Source organism: Theobroma cacao, chromosome 10, assembly GCF_053813885.1.
Source record: "Theobroma cacao isolate CCN51 chromosome 10, ASM5381388v1, whole genome shotgun sequence".
Taxonomy (NCBI): Eukaryota; Viridiplantae; Streptophyta; class Magnoliopsida; order Malvales; family Malvaceae; genus Theobroma; species Theobroma cacao.
In genome coordinates this window covers 2,786,710-2,806,782 of record NC_142648.1, presented here as the reverse complement: position 1 = coordinate 2,806,782, position 20,073 = coordinate 2,786,710, and the positions used below count along the sequence as shown (strand labels likewise).

General features: G+C 36.5%; 3 protein-coding genes and 1 pseudogene across 3 annotated transcripts; 3 read left to right on the top strand and 1 right to left on the bottom strand.

Annotated features, from left to right (window-relative positions):
- Positions 1 to 1,192: 1,192 nt before the first annotated feature.
- On the top strand, positions 1,193 to 4,112 carry LOC18586191 (receptor-like protein kinase THESEUS 1 pseudogene; annotated as a pseudogene).
- Positions 4,113 to 6,429: 2,317 nt separating this feature from the next.
- TIP1;3 (tonoplast intrinsic protein 1;3) lies at positions 6,430 to 8,438 on the top strand. The gene is made up of 3 exons (XM_007009420.3): positions 6,430 to 6,668; positions 7,065 to 7,315; positions 7,868 to 8,438. Exons 1-3 carry the CDS (start codon positions 6,536 to 6,538, stop codon positions 8,240 to 8,242), a joined length of 759 nt encoding a protein of 252 aa, XP_007009482.1. The 5' UTR covers positions 6,430 to 6,535; the 3' UTR covers positions 8,243 to 8,438.
- A 1,948-nt stretch (positions 8,439 to 10,386) lies between these two features.
- Positions 10,387 to 12,465, bottom strand: LOC18586188 (F-box protein At2g39490-like). Its single transcript, XM_018128719.2, has 3 exons — positions 11,521 to 12,465; positions 11,211 to 11,372; positions 10,387 to 10,985 (listed from the first exon to the last, which is right to left on the bottom strand). The coding sequence occupies exons 1-3, from the start codon at positions 12,319 to 12,321 to the stop codon at positions 10,641 to 10,643; spliced, it is 1,308 nt and encodes a 435-aa protein (XP_017984208.2). The 5' UTR covers positions 12,322 to 12,465; the 3' UTR covers positions 10,387 to 10,640.
- Positions 12,466 to 17,506: 5,041 nt separating this feature from the next.
- On the top strand, positions 17,507 to 19,641 carry LOC148760267 (uncharacterized). The gene has a single exon (XM_088802649.1). The coding sequence runs from the start codon at positions 17,515 to 17,517 to the stop codon at positions 19,546 to 19,548; it is 2,034 nt and encodes a 677-aa protein (XP_088658775.1). The 5' UTR covers positions 17,507 to 17,514; the 3' UTR covers positions 19,549 to 19,641.
- The last annotated feature ends 432 nt before the right edge of the window (positions 19,642 to 20,073 follow it).

Below are 20,073 nucleotides of genomic sequence, written 5' to 3'. Positions count from 1 at the left end.
TATTTTAGATCATGGGTTGTGGTTAAGAGGTTGAGCCAGCTTTTTCCATTAAGAAGGGCTAAACCATGACTGTTCTATCATTACTAAATATTCTTGTTTTAGACCTTTTTCCATTCCTTGTGTAAATCAAGCTTCTTATTTACTTTATTTATTGCTTTTTCTTTATTCTCAGCATCCTCTAACCTGATCTTTATTAGTAAACTTTTCCCATTGTATCACAATAATTTAAAGCTTGAATTGCACTTGTTTTTCTAGTTTCTGTGTCAATTTGAGATCCACACCGCCTGCACTTCACTTGTTAGCTTCATGGGAGTTTGTACATTTCATTCTCAAACCTCAGCTGTCAATTTTGTCAGCTACAACTTCCTGCAAATGAAACAGTGTTCATCTTAATCTTAACAAGGATTAAAAAAAGGGCTGAACTATGATCCAGCAGACTTCATGCGCATGCTGTTTAATTGATTATATAAATTAAAAATGTTGTTCATTCTCCTAGGCTCATAATTACCATTGCAAGGCAAAGATCTAGGTGCTAGCTAGATATCTTTTCACAGGTTTTTTTTTTCTTCCTTAATAACAGCACTCTTCGCGGTCCAATCTCCAATGATAACTTCAACAAGAGCAAGTGCATCAATGTATGCATCAAGAAAAGAAAGTCAAAAGTTTAGAATCTAAGGCAAGTTGAGGGAAGAGGGGTTTGGATCATGAGGCATGTGAACATGTGCAGACAACTTTGCTTATGCTTCACACAATCGAAGGTTTGGCTTAGCTATATATTTTTGAGCTCAAATCTGATGATGGTAATTAGAATTTTCCATGGTTCAAAGATCTTATTTTTGGTAAAGAAGGGTCAGATTATAGGGTAGTTGGTCAACAGGGAATCATCTGGTTTTGCTTTAGAGGAAGGACAGTTGTGTTTTAGTCAGGGTCCCCCTATGGCCTGCAAATTTTTTAATACCAGGCCCTCATGTTTCTTACCTTAAATGCCGCAAAATATTAAAAGAAGGAAGCAAAATCTCATAAAGCTTCAGTTAAGTCAGTTTCCCCACACTTCCCAAACCTTTTTTTCTTTTAAATATTTAATGCAATCTGTGAAGTCTTCACACAGTCACAGACCAAGTCTTGGAAACAGTGTAATCACCACCATAACTCTCATCCCCCAAGCCCCCAACTCATCTCTGTCTCTCTCTCTCAACTGCATTACCCAAAGCAACTAAAATTTCAGGTATGCTTCATCCCATTCAATCTGTTCTTCTCCAACTATGTTCTCATTAAGACATGCACGACAGAAGTTGACAAAATCAGGATAAGAATAGGTGCGTGTTACAATGTCTAGTACTTTAAATGTTCAAGACTTTTAAGTCAACGGCAAGTGAAGAAATGGAAGTATCAGTTGTGTTATTCTTAATCTTTTTTCCATTTGCTTTCTTTATTCAGTCAATGATCTGTGCTTCTTTTAGTCCTATAGATGTTTTCTTGATTGATTGTGGGGGAAGTAACCCGGTAGAACTTGACGATTCCCGGGTTTTTCATCCTGATAGTAGTACTCCTAATGTGGGATTGTCCCCTTCTTCAGACGTTGTTTCCGGGAATGAGATGAGCATTTCTGGTAACTCAGCTCTGTATAATTCTGCTAGAGTTTTCGAAAAATCTTCAGCCTATACAATTAGAACTAAGCAGATTGGCCACCACTGGCTGCGGCTACATTTTTTCCCACTTCAAGATACAAAATATAATTTGAAGTCTGCAGTTTTTTCGGTTGTATCTAATGGAATCACACTACTTCATCAGTTTTCTTATTGGAAATCCGGCCAAAACTCTCCTCTAGTGAAGGAATATGTAATTGAGGTTGGAGGTTCGAGTTCAAAAAAATTGGAACTGACATTTTCTCCATGCAATGGCTCAATTGCATTTATCAATGGGATTGAGGTTGTGGCTGTACCCAACTTGTATTTCCCTTCCAGGGTCGTGCCCGTTCCATTAGGACCAGAAGTTGAGATCCCGAAACATGCAGCTTTGGAGACAGCTTACAGGATAAACATGGGAGGTCCTCTTCTAACTCCTAAGAATGATTCCATGTGGAGGATATGGGAGCCAGATCAACCTTATTTAGTAAATGCTGCTTCCGCCCTTGATGTTATGGTCAATCCTAATTTGATCAAGTACCCTGATGGAATACCAGCAGAAATTGCACCGAATTGGGTTTATGCCACTGCTCAAGAAATGGCTGAAGCTAATGTTACTGATCAGAGATTTAACATATCATGGACGTTTGAAGTAGAGGAAGGTTTCACTTATCTTATTAGGATGCATTTTTGTGACATTGTTAGTATAGCTCTTAACAGCCTAGTTTTCAATGTTTACATCAACAAGCAATCTGCTCTGTCCTCGTTTGATATTTCTAGTAAGACAATGGCATTATCAGCCGCTTACTATGTAGACTTCCTCACGAATGTTTCAATGGGATCAAATCAGATTCTGGTACAAATAGGTCCTCCTGATTTAAGAAATCTCCCAAGCAATGCAATTTTGAATGGTTTAGAGATCATGAAAATGAGCAATACTTGTGATAGCCTTGATGGAAATGTTTGTGTAAGTTCTGGGAACTCGAAGTTCCCCAGAAAAATATTGATTGTCCTAGCAATCTCTTCTGCAGCAGTTTTCGCAGTTTTAATGGTCATGGTAGCAACTTTCTTCCTGTACTTGCGCCAGCCAAAGAGGCCAAAACGTTGCCCCTCAACCTGGTTTCCATTCCTAGCAAATGTGGGAAATTCTGATTCCAAAGTTTCAATTTGCAGTCTTGCTTCAACAGCACAAACTCATGGTTTAGGTCGCGTCCTGTCTTTCTCAGAGATTCGTGAAGCAACAAAGAACTTCGATGAGAGCTTGGTCATTGGTGTAGGTGGATTTGGAAAGGTTTATAAGGGTATGCTAGAGAATGGGGTCATGGTTGCAGTAAAACGTGGAAATCCAGGATCCCGGCAAGGACTAACTGAGTTCAGGACAGAAATTTTGATGCTCTCCAAGTTGAGGCACCGGCACCTGGTTTCTCTTATAGGTTACTGTGAAGAACAAAATGAGATGATCCTTGTTTATGAGTTCATGGCAGGTGGTCCTTTGCGGAAACACTTGTATGGCTCCAATCTTCCCCCACTTAGCTGGAAACAAAGGCTTGAAATTTGCATTGGAGCTGCAAAAGGCCTGCACTACCTTCACACAGGAGCAGCAGACAGTATCATCCACCGTGATGTGAAAACAACCAACATACTCCTTGATGAAAATTTCACAGCAAAAGTTGCAGATTTTGGGTTGTCAAAGCTAGGTCCTACTCTGGACCAAACTCATGTAAGTACTGCTGTGAAGGGAAGCTTCGGTTATCTTGATCCTGAGTACTTTCGTCGGCAGCAACTCACAGAGAAATCTGATGTGTATTCCTTTGGAGTGGTTCTCATGGAGATTTTATGTGCCAGGCCTGCTATAAACCCTGCTCTTCCAAGGGAACAGGTTAACATAGCAGAATGGGCTATGCACTGGCAAAAGAGAGGCCTGTTAGAAGGGATTATAGATCCCCATCTAGCAGGATTTATCAATCTCGACTCCCTGAGAAAATTTGGTGAAACAGCTGAGAAGTGCCTGGCAGAACATGGAACCGACAGGCCTACGATGGGGGATGTGTTATGGAATTTGGAATACGCTCTTCAACTACAAGAGGCTTCCATACAAAATGCTTCATCTGACAACAGTGCAAATCATATTCCAGAGATTCCTGGGTGGATCCCCCTAGTTGAATTAATCAGTGCTAATCGTTTTGACAGTATCAGTGATCAAGCTTCTGATGCAACAACAACCACGAGTGACGTCTTTTCACAGCTCATGGATCCAAAAGGAAGATAGTTTTTAACAGTTTTTTTCAAGCAAAGGGAATCACAAAGTTAGTACTTAGTTGAAAACTTTGAGTTATAGTACCATGAATTCCACTACTCCCCACGAGGTCCTCTAATACAAGTTGTAACAGAAATTTGCAATTCTATATCTGCTTTTGATCCCTGACACCAAATCAAAAGAGTTATGACAAATTTTGCTTTCTGTTATAGACAGCCTCCCTTTCTCTCCCTCTTGTTGCCTACATACTTTTCTCTAATTTTGCTGCTATTTTGGCTTGGGTGGGATATTTTCCAAAGGAATTGGACTGCTTTCTCTGATGGAACACTGTAGGAAAAGCAGATGATACAATGCTTATTGGCCAGGGCTGAACCTCATACGTATCTGTAACTTCTAACCATACGTACACTTCAACAACAAATGAGCTACCGAAACAAAAGCACAAACATTATAAATTGAAAACTCTGGTCAATTCAATTTGCAGGAATATCTGTTCTATTGCTTTAAAACTAGTGGTTCAGATCCAATTTCAGAACCCATTTAGGCCACACAGTGTTCGTCCAACCGGAGGGTGTAGCTTTCGCAGGCTCGTATCTATCAGGAATTTTGAGCAATGGAGAAGAGTCGAATCTTTAACAAATCACGAGAGGAAAATGACAACTTCTCTTAGAATTCTCTTGCAGGCTATTACCCCACGAGAAATCTCAACCTCCTAACTAAAGGACAATGATCATTGGGTGGGATCAGTCAAGAAGAAAATATAAAGAGGGAACAAGTTCAATTATTACAAATGATGAAGTTGATTGCACGAGAAGCTCTATTTATGGGAATTGGTCGGTCCAATATGATAAAGAGTCTGCTCGTATTTTGCCATCCATTGCTGTCGGCAAGATAGTTCATGGAGTGTACGTAAACAATAATATCATTACTTAACTGATGGAAATTATTGTGATAAATTTGTATAAAATTATATAAATGAACAAGAATTATAATCACGATAAAATAAAGTTGGGTATGCTAGATATAACTATTTATATGTCGAATATATAAAGTAAAAATGTATTTTGAGATTAAATCGAACTTACATATGATGAAAATTTTAAAAAATCTAATTATTATTATATGTAATACTAAGAGAAGGTTGTGGTTGAAACTTAGACCTTGGGTTGTCACGTTTGGTTTCTTTATTATGATTAATGGCGCATCTAATTTTTCCACCTCATACTCAACCTAATGCTTAAGGATATTGTTGTTTTTAGGCTTCACCTAATTTGTATTCTTATCAAGTTTGTGCATTAAAAAATTGGATTAAAATAATAATTAGAAGCCTCACTAACATAGGCATTTAATCACATGGTGCAGTCAACCTAGGTAGCCAATAATTTTGCTTTTCATCAAGAAACGGCTCGAAAGATCTTATACAGTTTGACAGGAACACAAGGAAAAACAAGTGGTTGGTGTGTTTTATTGCAGTCTTTATACCAATAATCATTCATCATCTTACCTTTTCCTCACATCACGGATTGGATTATTAGCAAAGTTCTAAGGCAAACTAAAAATTAAAACAGTCATCATGTGATGGTCAATGTCTGATAATTCATTGTTAGATAGAAGAAGATTTTTATTGATATGGGATTGTGATATGCCATTTTACTTAATTATTTAACATACTTGTTGCATTCACTAACGAGGAACTAAGGTGGTGACAAGAGTTGATGACATATATAAAATAATTATCTTTATTATTACCTTTTAGTCACACTTCATACAAAATCTAAATCTATCACTAGTTGCATTGGTCTTTTCGTTTATAGAATAGAGTAGCTCACTTTAATATGGAGTTATCTTGTTTTTATTTTTTATATGAGATCTCATATTAATAAAGAGTTGAATAAATTTTAATATCACTTATTACGAGTTTATATTTTTAATTTAAAAAATATATCCATTAATTAAAAAATTTTAATTATAAAATTAAAATTAATCTCATATCTTTTTGATATAAGATCGGTGATTATCACGAATTATGTTTCAAAGAAAAAAAAATACATCTTGGTGCCAAATTAAAAGTAAGTAAATCGTAGTATTATTGATGGTAAAGTGGTTGGATCTTAATGGGCTCATTTACAACCACACCAAAAGCGCAGCAAAGCCTATTTCCATGGGCCCCACAAAAAGGACATCAAGAATCTCACGTTTAATTTTAAATATTCAAATGGTCGGTTTCCAGCCGCCCATCTCGCTCGCCTCTACGGGCCTGCCAATGGACCACAAACCACACAATCATCATCCTGGTCCCACCGCATCGTTTGGTCGGCGATCCAGATCTCTTCCTGGCCGAATTGTCCGTATCTACAATTAATCACAGCCACACACGTGGTAACCTATGGTACAATTTATTAGCTGTAAAGCCACCGACATGTGGCTTAAAAATATGGGCCCTACCCCTTCCAATGTGGTTTTTTACCGGGTACCTTCATTACCGGTTCCTTAGCCGTTATTTTAGGTACATATAAAAGGGAGCTCTTACTAAACACTTCAAGCCAACACAAAATTGAGAGCTACACCTAAAGAAAGCAAAGGAGCAAGAAATAACTCTTGATACTTACATTGGAAGAAAGAATTTAGGGTTGAGGAAAAATTTTTCCAGAAAATGCCAATCAATAGAATTGCGATCGGGACACCGGGAGAGGCGAGCCAGCCAGATGCACTAAAGGCGGCTTTTGCGGAGTTCTTTTCTATGCTTATTTTCGTATTCGCCGGAGAAGGGTCTGGCATGGCTTTTAGTAAGATCTCGAATTTGAACATTTTCTACGACTTAATAAAACTAAATAGTCTATTTTCATGTAATTATGTGTTTAGAAATTTTTCATGAAAAGTGTTGTGTTATTTTTTGAATAATTCATTTCATAACGTGAGTCACAACATGTTTAATTTTTTTTTCTTTTTCAAAGACTTTTTGATCATAGACTAACCTTTATATTATATAGAAAATTTTCAAAATGAAAATTCTACGTGCGTCACAAGGTGCATAATTTTTTTGCTTTCTCAAAGACTCTTTGATCATAGAATAATCTTTTTATTATATAAAAAATTTTCAAAATGATAATTTAGTGTCTTAGAATATTGTGACCGAAGTTTGAAACAATGAGTATTAACGGGCTGATGTTTCCACTGGGCAGACAAGCTGACCAATAATGGGTCAAGCACACCAGCCGGACTTGTAGCTGCATCATTGGCTCATGCATTTGCCCTGTTTGTGGCGGTGTCGGTAGGTGCAAACATTTCAGGGGGTCATGTCAACCCTGCTGTGACCTTTGGTGCGTTCATTGGAGGCAACATTACTTTGTTGAGAGGCATTTTGTACTGGATTGCACAGTTGCTAGGCTCAGTCGTCGCTTGCTTGCTCCTTAAATTCGCCACCGGTGGATTGGTAAGCGCAGCCTGTGAAAAATTTTAATCATCTTGCCGCTTTATGAGACTTGAAAGAACATGGAAAAGTTCAACAATTTAATGCAAGTCGAGCCTCAAACTTGGACCTGACTCAACACAAATTAAGAACATGAGGGTCCGGAAAAACTTCTCCGTCTTTAACTTTTTTTTAAAAAAAAGTTGATAGTTTATTCAACAAAAGAAACGTAATTACAAACCATCAAGGAAGAAACCCAACCTCCAATCCAACAAGATAAGCTACAGAAACAAAAAGTTAATCTGTAGCATCGACACCACCCCTGCCATCCTCACAAAGGCACCATAAACATGCCCATCAAATAACTTTTTAGTCTTAACTAACACGCTTGAATTTGAACATTCATGTAAGAAAATCTATAAGATTTAATTATAAGGGTGACTAATCAGTCATAATCCTTTTGTTGGAGCTTTCAAGTCAATTTAGTTCTAATTTCTATCAGCCTGAAAATGTCCAATATCGGTAACCAAAAATTGGTTCAATGTTTCATTTTATTTTTGATTTGATCAACTGCAGGAAACGTCGGCTTTCTCCCTGTCCTCTGATGTATCCGCCTGGAACGCACTGGTCTTCGAGATAGTGATGACTTTCGGCCTAGTCTACACAGTATATGCCACAGCAGTGGATCCAAAGAAAGGAAATTTGGGGATTATTGCCCCTATTGCTATTGGTTTCATAGTGGGTGCCAACATCTTGGCTGGTGGTGCTTTTGATGGGGCCTCCATGAACCCAGCAGTGTCATTCGGTCCTGCTGTTGTTAGCTGGACCTGGACTAACCACTGGGTCTACTGGCTTGGTCCATTGATTGGGGCTGCCATTGCAGCCGTTGTCTATGACAACATTTTCATTGGTGATGCCACCCATGAGCCTCTTTCTACCAGTGATTTCTAAGAATTTCCTTTTTGTCAAGGGTGAAGTTTCTCTCTGACATTTTTAGGTCATGGAGGGAATAAAAGTTGGGAAGGAAAGTGATTGTTTCTCAGGTTGAAAATTAGGGTTGAATTTGGGTTTCTTGTACTTTTGTTGTTGTTGTAGTTTTGTTTGAAATTTGTTATATGAGTGCATAACAGCTTCTTTTCTCTCTTTACTTCCTTATCTTTTTTGAAAGGTGATTCTATAAGTACTCTTTTCTTCCTTATCTCAGTTTATTTATCTGGTTTATCTGGAAATCTCAGTTAAGAAATTCTAGTCCATGATCAATCCTTTTCACTAGAATTCTGATACAAGTTACGCTGATGTACCAGCTATCTACTGAAAACTACCATCTAAATTGACAAGGAAGTATCATGAAGGGATTAAAAGGTAGATCACGAGCACCAATTTCCCACAATGTGGAGGACTTTAAGCCATGTAGACTATTCAAAAATCGCAATAATCCCACACCAGATTGTTGATGAACTCAAATAAGGCAACTTTCTATTGATCCAATTGAAACGACTGCACAAGACCAGCAAGCAACCAGAAACAGAACAACACTGATTGAGCATGATTAGGAATGCTGAAAGTCATACTCCATTGGCTACAAAGAAATCTGTGGAACTAAATTATGTAATTCTGATGATTGGCTTTTGCAGTAGAAACAGATGAAGCATACTGTTCACTCTTCTGCTTCCACATGTATGGTACTTCAAATTTTCTCTAGGCTTTTCAAAGTGAACATGTTAGAGTAATCCTTTGAGAGTATAGCCAATTTCAAGCTTTTTATTGGTAAGAAAGGAAGAGATTAATAATCCTATTTCTAAACATTTAAACATGAAACCATTCAATCTATTAATAGCATTATTAAATTATTTTAAGTAGAAACTTTTACAATGATGAAAAGAAATGAATGAATTAGTTTAATTATTGGCTGAATGTTTTTGTTGTCAAACAAGCTGAACGGTCATGGGTCAAGTACACCAGCCGGCCTTGTAGCTGCATCCCTGGTTCATGCATTTGCCCTGTTTGTTGGCAAACATTTAAGGCTTGCTGAAATTGCATCAGATACTCTGAAAACTACCATCTAGGAATACTCAAATTAATATTATTGTTTCCGACACCAGGTTGTTCATAAACTTTAAACAAAACAGCTTTTATTGATGCAAAAGACACGGTTGCTCAAAATCAGCAGGAAGTCAGGAACAGGGAACAGATTGAGCATTACTAGGAATACTCAAAGTTATACGTAATTGAATCAGAGGAAGATGATACCAGGATGAGGCTGCTATATATCTTCCTTTATATTTTATAATTCCTTTCAAACACATTCATCATTATATAAGTTATATTTATTGACCTACTTGTGAATATTGAATATCTTACATGTGAAAGCTGATTGTAGACTTACAGGATATAAATTGATGCACGATGTATTCAAACATTACACTTATGACGTTATCATAGTTTTAAAAGTAGTAGTATGAAACTTCAAAGTTGAACTTTTGGATAAAGTCAATCCCAGATTTTGGGCAAGGTCAACAGCTACAAACTTTTCTTTTGGGGGGCAGAAGTTTCAAATTTGGAGATTCAACCTGCTTGATTTATTTTTATCAGCCTTAGATACAAAGAAATGTCAATTGACTTAATTGATGAAATTAAAATCTAAATATCAGTTTAAATATGAACAATTTAAAAACCCAAAAGATTATGGTGTGCCTTAATTGAATCAACCAAATAAAAAAACCCAGAAAACAACAAAAGATTATGGTGACTGCGAAGAGCTTCACGTTATTGATTTGTATTCATGAGCTTAGAGAGCAAGAAATGACTCATTGACTTGGATTATGGCAAAACGTTTTAGTGAGTATTGTACCAATTTTTTGGAGAAACTATAAGCAATTGTTTATACGCTTTCTTTTTGACTTGATTCTCTATCTGTCCTATAAGATACCACTTCATCTCCTTTTTTATCGCCGGATATATAGAACATGATCATTACATTAAAAAAATTTTGGATATCTGCTGGTTTTATGATGCATTCTGACAAATATGGAAATAGCTTGATAAAATGTTTATTGACAAAAGAATCTTGAAGGGAACCAATGAATCTTCTCAACTTGTAGCACACCCTTCCACATTACAGGGAAGGCTCATACTCTTTTTATTTGTTTCCTGTTGAAGCAGGGTCTTAACTATACAAAATTTCAACAAATCAAGGATAAAGGGTGCTTATTGCACATAATCTTTACTGAACTATGTATATTTCTGTTAAGTGTATGGAGAATTTATGCAACAAAAAGTGCATCACGTATAGTGCTATAGCCTTATGAACGAGACTGTATGTGGCCAGAGAAACTTGCTATTCTGGGGCCTACAAGCTCATGTGAGCATGAGTGGGACATAACTCATTGATGTTTTTCACTGGAACAAACTTGTAAAGGTACTTTTCTTGTGAAAGTAGTGAAGTCTCTTCTGGCTGCTGAGGTTCATGTGAAGGAACCTTAGTCAAATTCCAGAAACATATCCCATCTAGTGTTGTTAGGATTACTGGTTTCGCCGCAACAACATCTTGCAAACGCTCAGTGAACAAAATCTCATCCTCGTGATTGGCAAATCCCTCCAATTTAACCACTTTGAGATGCTGCAATTTTGTGTATTTACCTACTTGCTTGGAACATGTGGCAGTACTTGGCATGACATAGCTCTCATGATCAATCTGCACATTCAATAATCACTATGTTTCAATTCCTCTGTCAAGAAGGATCAAAATTTTGCCTTACCTTATTGCATTTTTAGAGTTTCGTTTTAAGATTTCTTTCAAATACTAGCAATGTCATCAATATCACAAGAAATGTAGGAAAATTAAAAATCACTGTCAGGAGGAGAGAAATCAAGAAAATTCAAGTTCTGTCTCTTAAAGTCAAGGGAAAAGTAAACTTACAGTCACGAAGAGTCGCTCTAAGGAAGGACAGAGTTCCAAGAAGGTGATTAGAGCATCACTATTGTACAAGCCCTTGGAATAATTATCAATCCACCACAGCTCTTTTAGTCTATAAAACTGGAAAGCAGCTCGAAAAGATGACAGCGATGGACAGACTAATGCCTGCATGGGTAAAGGATTTTTGATTAACTAGAATTTATTTATATTTAATATGTAAGCAACATAAAGTAATTCATTGTCTTAATTAATAAGGACTTTGTCAGAAAGCAGCATAGTTTGAAACTGATATTAGAAAAATGCAGCAATATACCTCAAAAGTCCATTTGCACAACGTGAAAATTTCAGAATTCTTTATTGTCAGCAAGACTCGATCAAAATCAATAGTCCTGAAGGTACTGTAGCCAGGCCCTTGCCTAGAATCAAGCATGGCGTTTGCCAGGTTGAAATGAAACTCAGGCCAAAACCAAGGGAATTGCCCTCTATACCAAAAGTTTCTAAGTTTATAGGATCTAATATGGAGAGATTTCAACTGTGGACAATCAAAGATGGTTAGGTTTAAAAGCTTTGTATCAGAATCGATGCTTAAGGATTCCAATCCACTGCATCCAATGATTTTCAGGTTTTCAAGAAGCTGAAACCTTGAGACCATAGAAGAAACAGCTTCACTGCTAAGGTGGTTTACTGATATCAGGCAAAGGGTCTTAACAAAGAAGGTGGAGGGAGTTGGCTGGAGACTAAGATTTTGGGGGTTCAACTCTATCTGCCAACCAAACTGCCTTGGATGTTCCTGGTTATCTGCAGAGAAATCCAGGTGAAGTTTATGGTTGGGTGCAATAATAGCTGAGAGGACACCATCTTCGCCAAAATGGAACCGAAGCCTTCTAGTATTCCTTGTTGGATTGTGCTCATCAAAATTTGTAAGGAAACCAGAAACTGCAGTGGGAACATCTTCTTTGCTTCCATGTTGCACCAGAGCCAAGTTCCACAACAACCTCCATCGGGTAGACAGGAAAATGGTTTGGATAGCAGATTCAAAGGGAAGTAAAGAAATTATATGGAAAAGGATCTCATCTGGTAAACTGCTGATGAAATCTCCCGCATTTACTTCCATGGCAAGCCTCCCGTTCCAAAGCTAAATAAGTCTCAGCAGCTCAAATTGACCGAAAATGAATGAAAAAAAGAAGAAGAAAACTCACCCTGGCACTTTTGCAGTGTTCAAATTATTGGAGCAGTTGCTTACAAGGATTAACCTCGCATATCTTGTTGTGCTTTTATACACAAATTGATCAATTGGATTGGCATAGTTGTAATTATAGTCAAACTCAAAAATCACAAGGAACTTTGAATTTGAGTTAATTTTATAAAGTGGTTGTAGGACTTTGTTAAATCATCGTAATAACGTTATGTACGGAAGCAAATGGTGTTTGAAATTGTCAAAATAGCAACCAAGCACTTGTCGTCTTTTCTGCGAAGTTGCAAGGAAAAATAGTTCCCAGTTGGCCAAAACAGGAAAAATGGTTTCCAATGAAATGGAATTGGGTGATCGAGTCGCTTTAAGTTAAAACCAATGACGTTCCCTTTTGCAGCTTGTTCCTATTTGTAGCAATTCTCCTTTCTTGTTTTGGAGGATATAAACTGAAAGGAAACCAACACCCAACCCAAGTGAGATAATTTAATATTGAGGGACCTAATTAAACCAGATTCTTTAAAAAAAGATTATATAAAAATTTTATTTTGTGTGCTAAATTAACTTAAAAACATTATATTTGTTCAAATTTCGAGATGAAATAGATTAAACTTACGTGTTAGGAAAAAACTATTTTTTTGTGATAAAATGTAAGATCATGATTAATTATTGGAATTGCAAAGTTCAATTTTCAATTAAATCTTTTGTTTCTATTCATTTTTTTGTCCCTATTAGACTATATATGTTAATTTTGATTCTACCTTATACTACGTGATCTTGTTCATTCTGTAGAATGGGACACACATCCAAGTCTAAGCAACATAATGTTGTTATTTGTGAAGAAAGAATTTGTCATTCTAACTGCTTTGAAAGCTTCAAAAGTGTTTGGATTCAGATGTGAACAGAAAAATTATAAATACTTGGCCTGCTGCTTTTGATATATAACAAATTCATAAACTATATCCAATCCCTTTTGAAATTATAAATATTCTAGTAAAAAGCAGCATAAGAAATTAAAATTTGGAGCTTGGATTTGCATGGACTGTCATTAGATGTCAGACTAGTTCTCTTCTCATCAGCAACCATTATTTAATTAATTAACTAATTTGATCGCTCTGCCTCTCAACTTGAAAGGATGTTCTGCTCATGAACCAAAATATTAATGTTTAATTATGATACAATATTAGCTTGACATTGACAGCCTTTTTATTTTGATAGAGTTTATTGATGTGCTGCTCAAGATCTTTCATTAATGATATTATTCACAAAAAGCACTAGTATATATTATATTAATATTTGGTCAAGCTTTTCAAACTTCTTCTTCAATCTGTCCTCTGTTTAAAGTAATTAATGCAATTTCAGTGTATTTGGGAGTCGCTAATTTATAACACAAGGCTATAAAATATATTGGCATCTAAGAAAAAATCAAATAAGATGTTCTATAAGGAAAAATCAAACAAGACTTTTATCTTTTACTCTAATTATTTTCATTTAATTAAACAGGGTATTGTTGAGAGATCTGATTCTCATGGGTTTTTTCGCTGTATTCCCTTGAAGGATCCTTTGTTGGGACCTGCAAAGGATCTTTTGCTGAATTTTCTTGCTGACTTTGTTTGGCGTGCGGTGTAACTTTTGAGAATGTACAGACAAATACCCACGTGCACTATGTCATAAAAATCTTTTGTAAGACTGGTCGTGGTCTCACCGGTGCCGAAAAATGAATGTCACTTTTTTTTTACAAAAGAATTAATTAATAAAAGAAAATTAAACGATAATGCCTTAAATCCATTTCCCTCTGACGGCAAGAAGAATTGACAGATTAAATAGTTTTGGGCCAAATTTTGGATACATTATCTGTAAGATTCACTTTGGTATTGAGGGCTCAGTTTATTGAGCTTCAATTTCCTGGACCCATGAATTTGGTTTATCATGGAGACTCCATAGGTCATTGCCCAATTCATAGCATAATTGATTAATTTCATTTTTAAATTAAAAAAAATATATATTTAATCTCAACTCTTCAAGTGAAAAATATATGTACTTATCATTAAACTAAATATTCATATACTAATCAAGAGGTAATCAAATCAAGAATCATAAAAATAATAGCAACGACAAAAACCAAGCCATACTTGGCCTGTCTGTGAATCTTGAAAAGCATGGGATTCAAGGTAGCTCTGGTTCTCTTATCTCTTGCTTAAGGAGTGTTGGTTTGTGCCATGGGGGGGAGTTTTGTTTTTTGATCTTCTTTTCATCTTTGTTTCTCTTCTGACTTGCTTGGGGAGTTGCGGTGTTTGTCTCCTTTAGTGGTTTTACTTTTGCCTTATGACATTTTGTTTCTTGCGGGCTGTCTTGGAAGGGATTGCCTTGGTTCTTTGAAGGGTTTGGATTTTGAGTTTCTGCTTGTTGCTAGGATGTGATCCTGCTCTTTAGTCTGTGTGCTCTTGTTTCAGGGGGGAGGGGAGTGAGGGGAGGGGGGGAAATTTTCTTCTCTTTAGGCTTCAGTCGTCTCCTCTTATCCGGTTCTGTTTTGATATGAAGTCTTTATGGACTTTGTTCTTGAGTCATGTCTCTTTCATGGCGGTTTGTTTGTTTTTTCTGAGGCAGGTAGTTGGTTCCTTTCAGGTGTGCTTCTTGCAAAAGCCTTTGGACCACTTGAATTGGCTTTGAAATCTAAGTCAATGAGAAAAAAAAGAAACAAGAAAAATTAAAGAGGAAAAAAGGAAAGAGAAAAGTAAAAAAGAAAAAAGAAAGAAAAAGATAAAAGAAGAAAAATCACGGCTGGGCCTAGGGAGCTTGCTCTCACGGGAGGCAAAATTTGCTTGCTTTCCTTGTTGTATACAGATTTTCTCCTTGTTATTTGGGAATCAACCATGTTTGCTTTTTATTGTGGCTTGATCCTTCATGCTTTTGGGTTAGGTTCTTTTCATTAGGGGGAAGGGGAGGCGGATGCATGCATGGGGCATGGTTGGATGTGATTGCTGTTATCTTCTTTTGCTTCTTGAGGTTGGTTGAAGTCGGGGAGTGAAGGGTTGTGGGACGGGTGGTTTTTGTTGTCTTGGTGGGGGGTCTTCACGAGGAAGTGTCTCTGCCGTCTCTGATCCTCTGCTTGTTGATCTTGGAGGGTGTGGTTAAGGAATAGTTATCATAGGTTTGGGACGGGGTTTGGTTGACAAGGCTGCGGTTGCGTTTTGGAGTTTTGATGGATGATTCTTAAGAACAGCAGTCAAGATGAGCTGATGGAGGACTTCCTTTTTCTCCTTTCCGTTTCTCTGCCAAGGTCAAGGGGGTTTCCGTCCTGCTGTTTGCTTTGTGTTTTGCGGTTGAGGTTTGGCTTTGTGGGGTGCCGGGCTGTTGGAGTGAAGGACGTTCTTTCTTTGCTCTGCGGATATTCTGAAGGCTAGGGAGCGGTTGCAACTCTGTCTACCGCTCCTTACTGTTATTGAGATCTTGTGTGGATTGGCTCATATTTTGATATGGTGCTGATTTTCTCTTTGATTACTTAAGAGTTCTAGTTGTCAAAATTTCAGGATGTTTTGTTACTAGTTAGGATCCTTAGCTGGCCCTTTTGTCTTTATGTGGACAGGGGCCTTTTTGTTTGTTTTTGCTGCAAAAAGTTTTTCTTGAGCAGCTTCTTTTGTAAATTTTACAGGGATTAGCTCATCTTAAAGCAAGCTTCTTATGCCAAGAGGAGTCTTCCACCAGTCTAGGTGCTAGACTTGCTATGGCATCTAGCTTCGATCAATAAAATTTACTTTTTTTGTAAAAAAAAAGAAATAATAAAATCTTGATTTGAATACTTTCCTTTGTACTTGATATTGACAACGGAGAGTAATGTTATTGAACCTTAAAATAGTAATTACAGCATCTTCTATTGAGTCACAAAGCAAACTGGTTTAGACAACAATTCTAAAGGAAGTCATGAGACAAAAGGGTATCATTAGATAAACGCCTAGTGGGATCTTCTATGGTTTCTTCAACTACTTCCCAATTCCTGTTTGAAAGTTGGATTAATCCGACAGGACTTGAAGTGGATCAGATAAAGAAAAGAGAAAGAGATCAATTGATACCATTTCCAGAAATAAAAGGAGCAAGAAAGGAATAAAGAAGTTTAAACAGGGAAAACAAAAGAAAAAGAATAAGCGAAATCTCATAGGTAATTAGTTAAAGTTAAGTGAAAAATCAATAACAACTGCGTTTGAAATAATAATCTTTATTTGTATATTTAACATTGGATAATTTATTATATGTACACCAAAAGAAATGCCATAACTTGGAGGGGGAGAAAGTTTGAGTATTTTAACTTTATCTTGGAAAATAAAAGAAAAAAAAAAACTCTCATACTTTACTTTTAGTGAAAAAAGTTTCTCATATTTCATACTTTCTCTTTATTGATGACAAGATAGGTACAAAGAAAGAGTCATATTTTTTGACACATTTAATAAAAGGATGATTTTTATGGAAAAAATATAAAACACGTTATTGATTGTTCATTTAAAGAAAAGAGAAAGAGAATTGATGCTATTTCAAAAGATCAAAGATCAAGATAGGAATAAAGAAGGACCAAATAAGAAGATCAAAAGAAAAAGACAAAGCAATATTTAGTATACAATTTAGTTTTTTTTTTGAAAGGCAGTATACAATTTAGTTAAACTCAAATGAAAGATCAAATGTATTGTATTTAGCATAATAATCTTTATTGTTACATTTAAAAATTTAATTTAATTTAATTAACAAGTCACATGCCATGGAGGATTAAAGGATGACATGGCATGCCAAAAGTCATTACGTAGTCTCTAATGACCATAAATACACAACTAAATCAATAATTTTCAATATTAAATATAATATTTATTTTAATGGAGGAAGCAAGAGAAATAGGAAAATGACGAGATGAGTTGGAATATAAACCTTGACTGGGGTTGAAAATCAATAAAGATTCAAAGATTAAATCCATTAAGAGGGTAAAATCTTTCACAGAGCGAAAATGGTCCTATAAATAATTTGTCATTTTGATTCAACGGAGCAGTAAAGTTTTTACGTGTATATATATATATATGTGCCTGCGATTGCACAAAAACATTTATACCCTCAAACTCACATAGAAACAAAGGAGAGATGGAAATTCAACATCCTAGCCATAATCATCCTCTTGTTTTCAAGGAAGAGCGGAGCCATGAAAGTGATGAGATGCTTTATTGCCGTGGGTGTGGGGAGGTGGTGTCGGGTCCAACGTACAGCTGCGTGGCATGCGGGTTTCACCTTGACAAGAACTGCGCTGAGGCACCTTTTCGGCTGAATCACCCCTTGCACCGCAGCCACAGCCTTGATCTTCTATCGCCACCTGGTAAATTTTGGTTTAATTGCGATTTCTGCAACAAAAGGTGTGACAACTTTATTTATGGGTGTGCTCCTTGTAAATTAAAGCGTCACGTCAAATGTGCTCTGTTTTCATATAACATTGCTGAAAAACATATTGGAGAGCTTCAACATATTGCCGATAAAGACCCTTTGATCTCTACTGAAAACCATTCTGTAAAACTCAAATACGCCCATTGCTTTGTATGTTGGACACCATTATTAGATTCTCCATGCTTTTCTCTTGATTGTGGATTTTGCCTACATAAGAAATGTGTTGAGCTACCCTTTGAAATCAATCACCTTTGCCACCGTCAACATTCCCTTTTTTTACAATTTAATACCGATCGTCTCCCTTGCAAGATATGCCAAGGAACCCAAGTCAAGGGATTTGTTTACTGTTGTTCAATGTGCAAGGTTGCCCTTCACATTGAATGTGTGTCACCATCACCTTTTATTGAAGATAGTAGTCATGAACACTCATTCACTAGGTGTTTAAGACGATTTTCATTCATTTGTGGTGCATGTGGCACGTCTGGCAATTATGATTCTTATATTTGCTCAACATGCAGCGTTACAGTCCACAAGGATTGCATTTCATTATCTCGCATCATCAAAAGCATCTGGCATCACCATCCTATTTTCCACAACTATTTTGCAGTAGAAAATGAGTGTGGAATATTGGAATGTGGAATTTGTCATGAGGAGGTGAACAAAGAGTATGGGAATTACTGTTGTTCTGCGTGTAAGTTTATTGTCCATGTGAATTGTGCTCTAGAGAATACTACTTTTTATTATGAAATGGAGTCCAAAGATGATTATGAGAAGCTTAATGAAAATTCAACGCTGGTGGATCCATCATTTCTTGTCATTAAAGAGATCAAACTTGGAGAAAATGTGATAACTACAGAGATACAACATTTTAGCCATGAACACAATTTAGTGTTATATGATGAAGTAAAGGATGAGAAATGTTGTTACTGTTGCAGTCTACTCATTGAGACATCTTTTTATAATTGTTCAGAATGTGATTTCTCTCTCCACAAATCATGTGCTGTGTTACCCAAGAAGATGGAATTTTGGGCTTTTCCTTTGCCCCTTAACCTTATTCCAAATCACTTTTTCAAATGTCACTTTTGTCTTTCCCTGCATACTGGTTTTGCCTACAACTTGAAGGAACTTTGCTTGTGCGTTCAGTGTACTGAACGTTCTTTGAGCTACACAAGTCAAGCGCACAAGGAGCACCTCCTTCTTTTTTACAACAAGTATAATGGGCAGTGCAATGCTTGTGGTAACAGTATTACTGATGATTTCGCAACATACAGATGCAAGGGTTGCAATTTTAATTTGCATGTTGTATGTACTCTGCTACCACGTACAGCTTGGCACAAATGTGATGAACATTGTCTCACACTCACATACCATGAAGTTCATGATTATTCAGAATATCATTTTTGTGACATTTGTGAAGAAAGAAGAAACCCCAACATTTGGTTTTATCATTGTGCACTTTGTGACAAGTCAGCTCATCCCAAATGTGTTCTTGGAGATTACCCGTTTATCAAGCTCGGGAGGAGGATCTCTGCAAAGACTGATCATCCACACTTACTCATTCTCGTGCAAAAGGTTTATCTTTACCCTGAATGTTCTAAATGTGGTCAGCTCTGCTTCGATCTGGCTCCTGAGTGTGCAGACACAAGATGCAGCTTTGTTATCCATTGGAGATGTAGCCGCCTCAAAGACTTCATTGAAGATGATAATATTGTTGAGCTGATAGCCATCAAAGGTTACTGATGATTTCTTTAGTGGGTTGTTTTAAACTATTCATCCTTCTTTATGATTTGATAATTTCCAAAATGTTTGAATAAATTACTCGGTAACCTTAATCATGTGATCTTTTAAGATTTTTTTTTCTTTGAAACTGAAAATAATTTGTGATCATATTTGTATAAAGTGAACATTTTCTTGTATCTTTTATGATTCTCCGTTGTTTGGCTAAAGGAATTGATCTGTTTGCTATGATCACTTGAAATTTGAATAGATATCTTGTTGTTTTATGGTGACTCTAACGCATACTTTTCAAGATGTTAGGAGCTGTTACAATTTACCTGCTTCAAAACTATTGCAGACATTTTCTTTTCTTTTTCCTAATTTTCCTGAACAGACTACCTAGCTAGACTATAATTATATTCCCTGTAGCATTTTGCACATAAATTTGAAGGTAAAATCTTTGGAAAAATAATTAGTTCCATTTGGTAGTGGAGATGGCTCTAAGTAATCAATAGTAAAATTCCTTCAAGTTTAAAAATGGTTGGATTC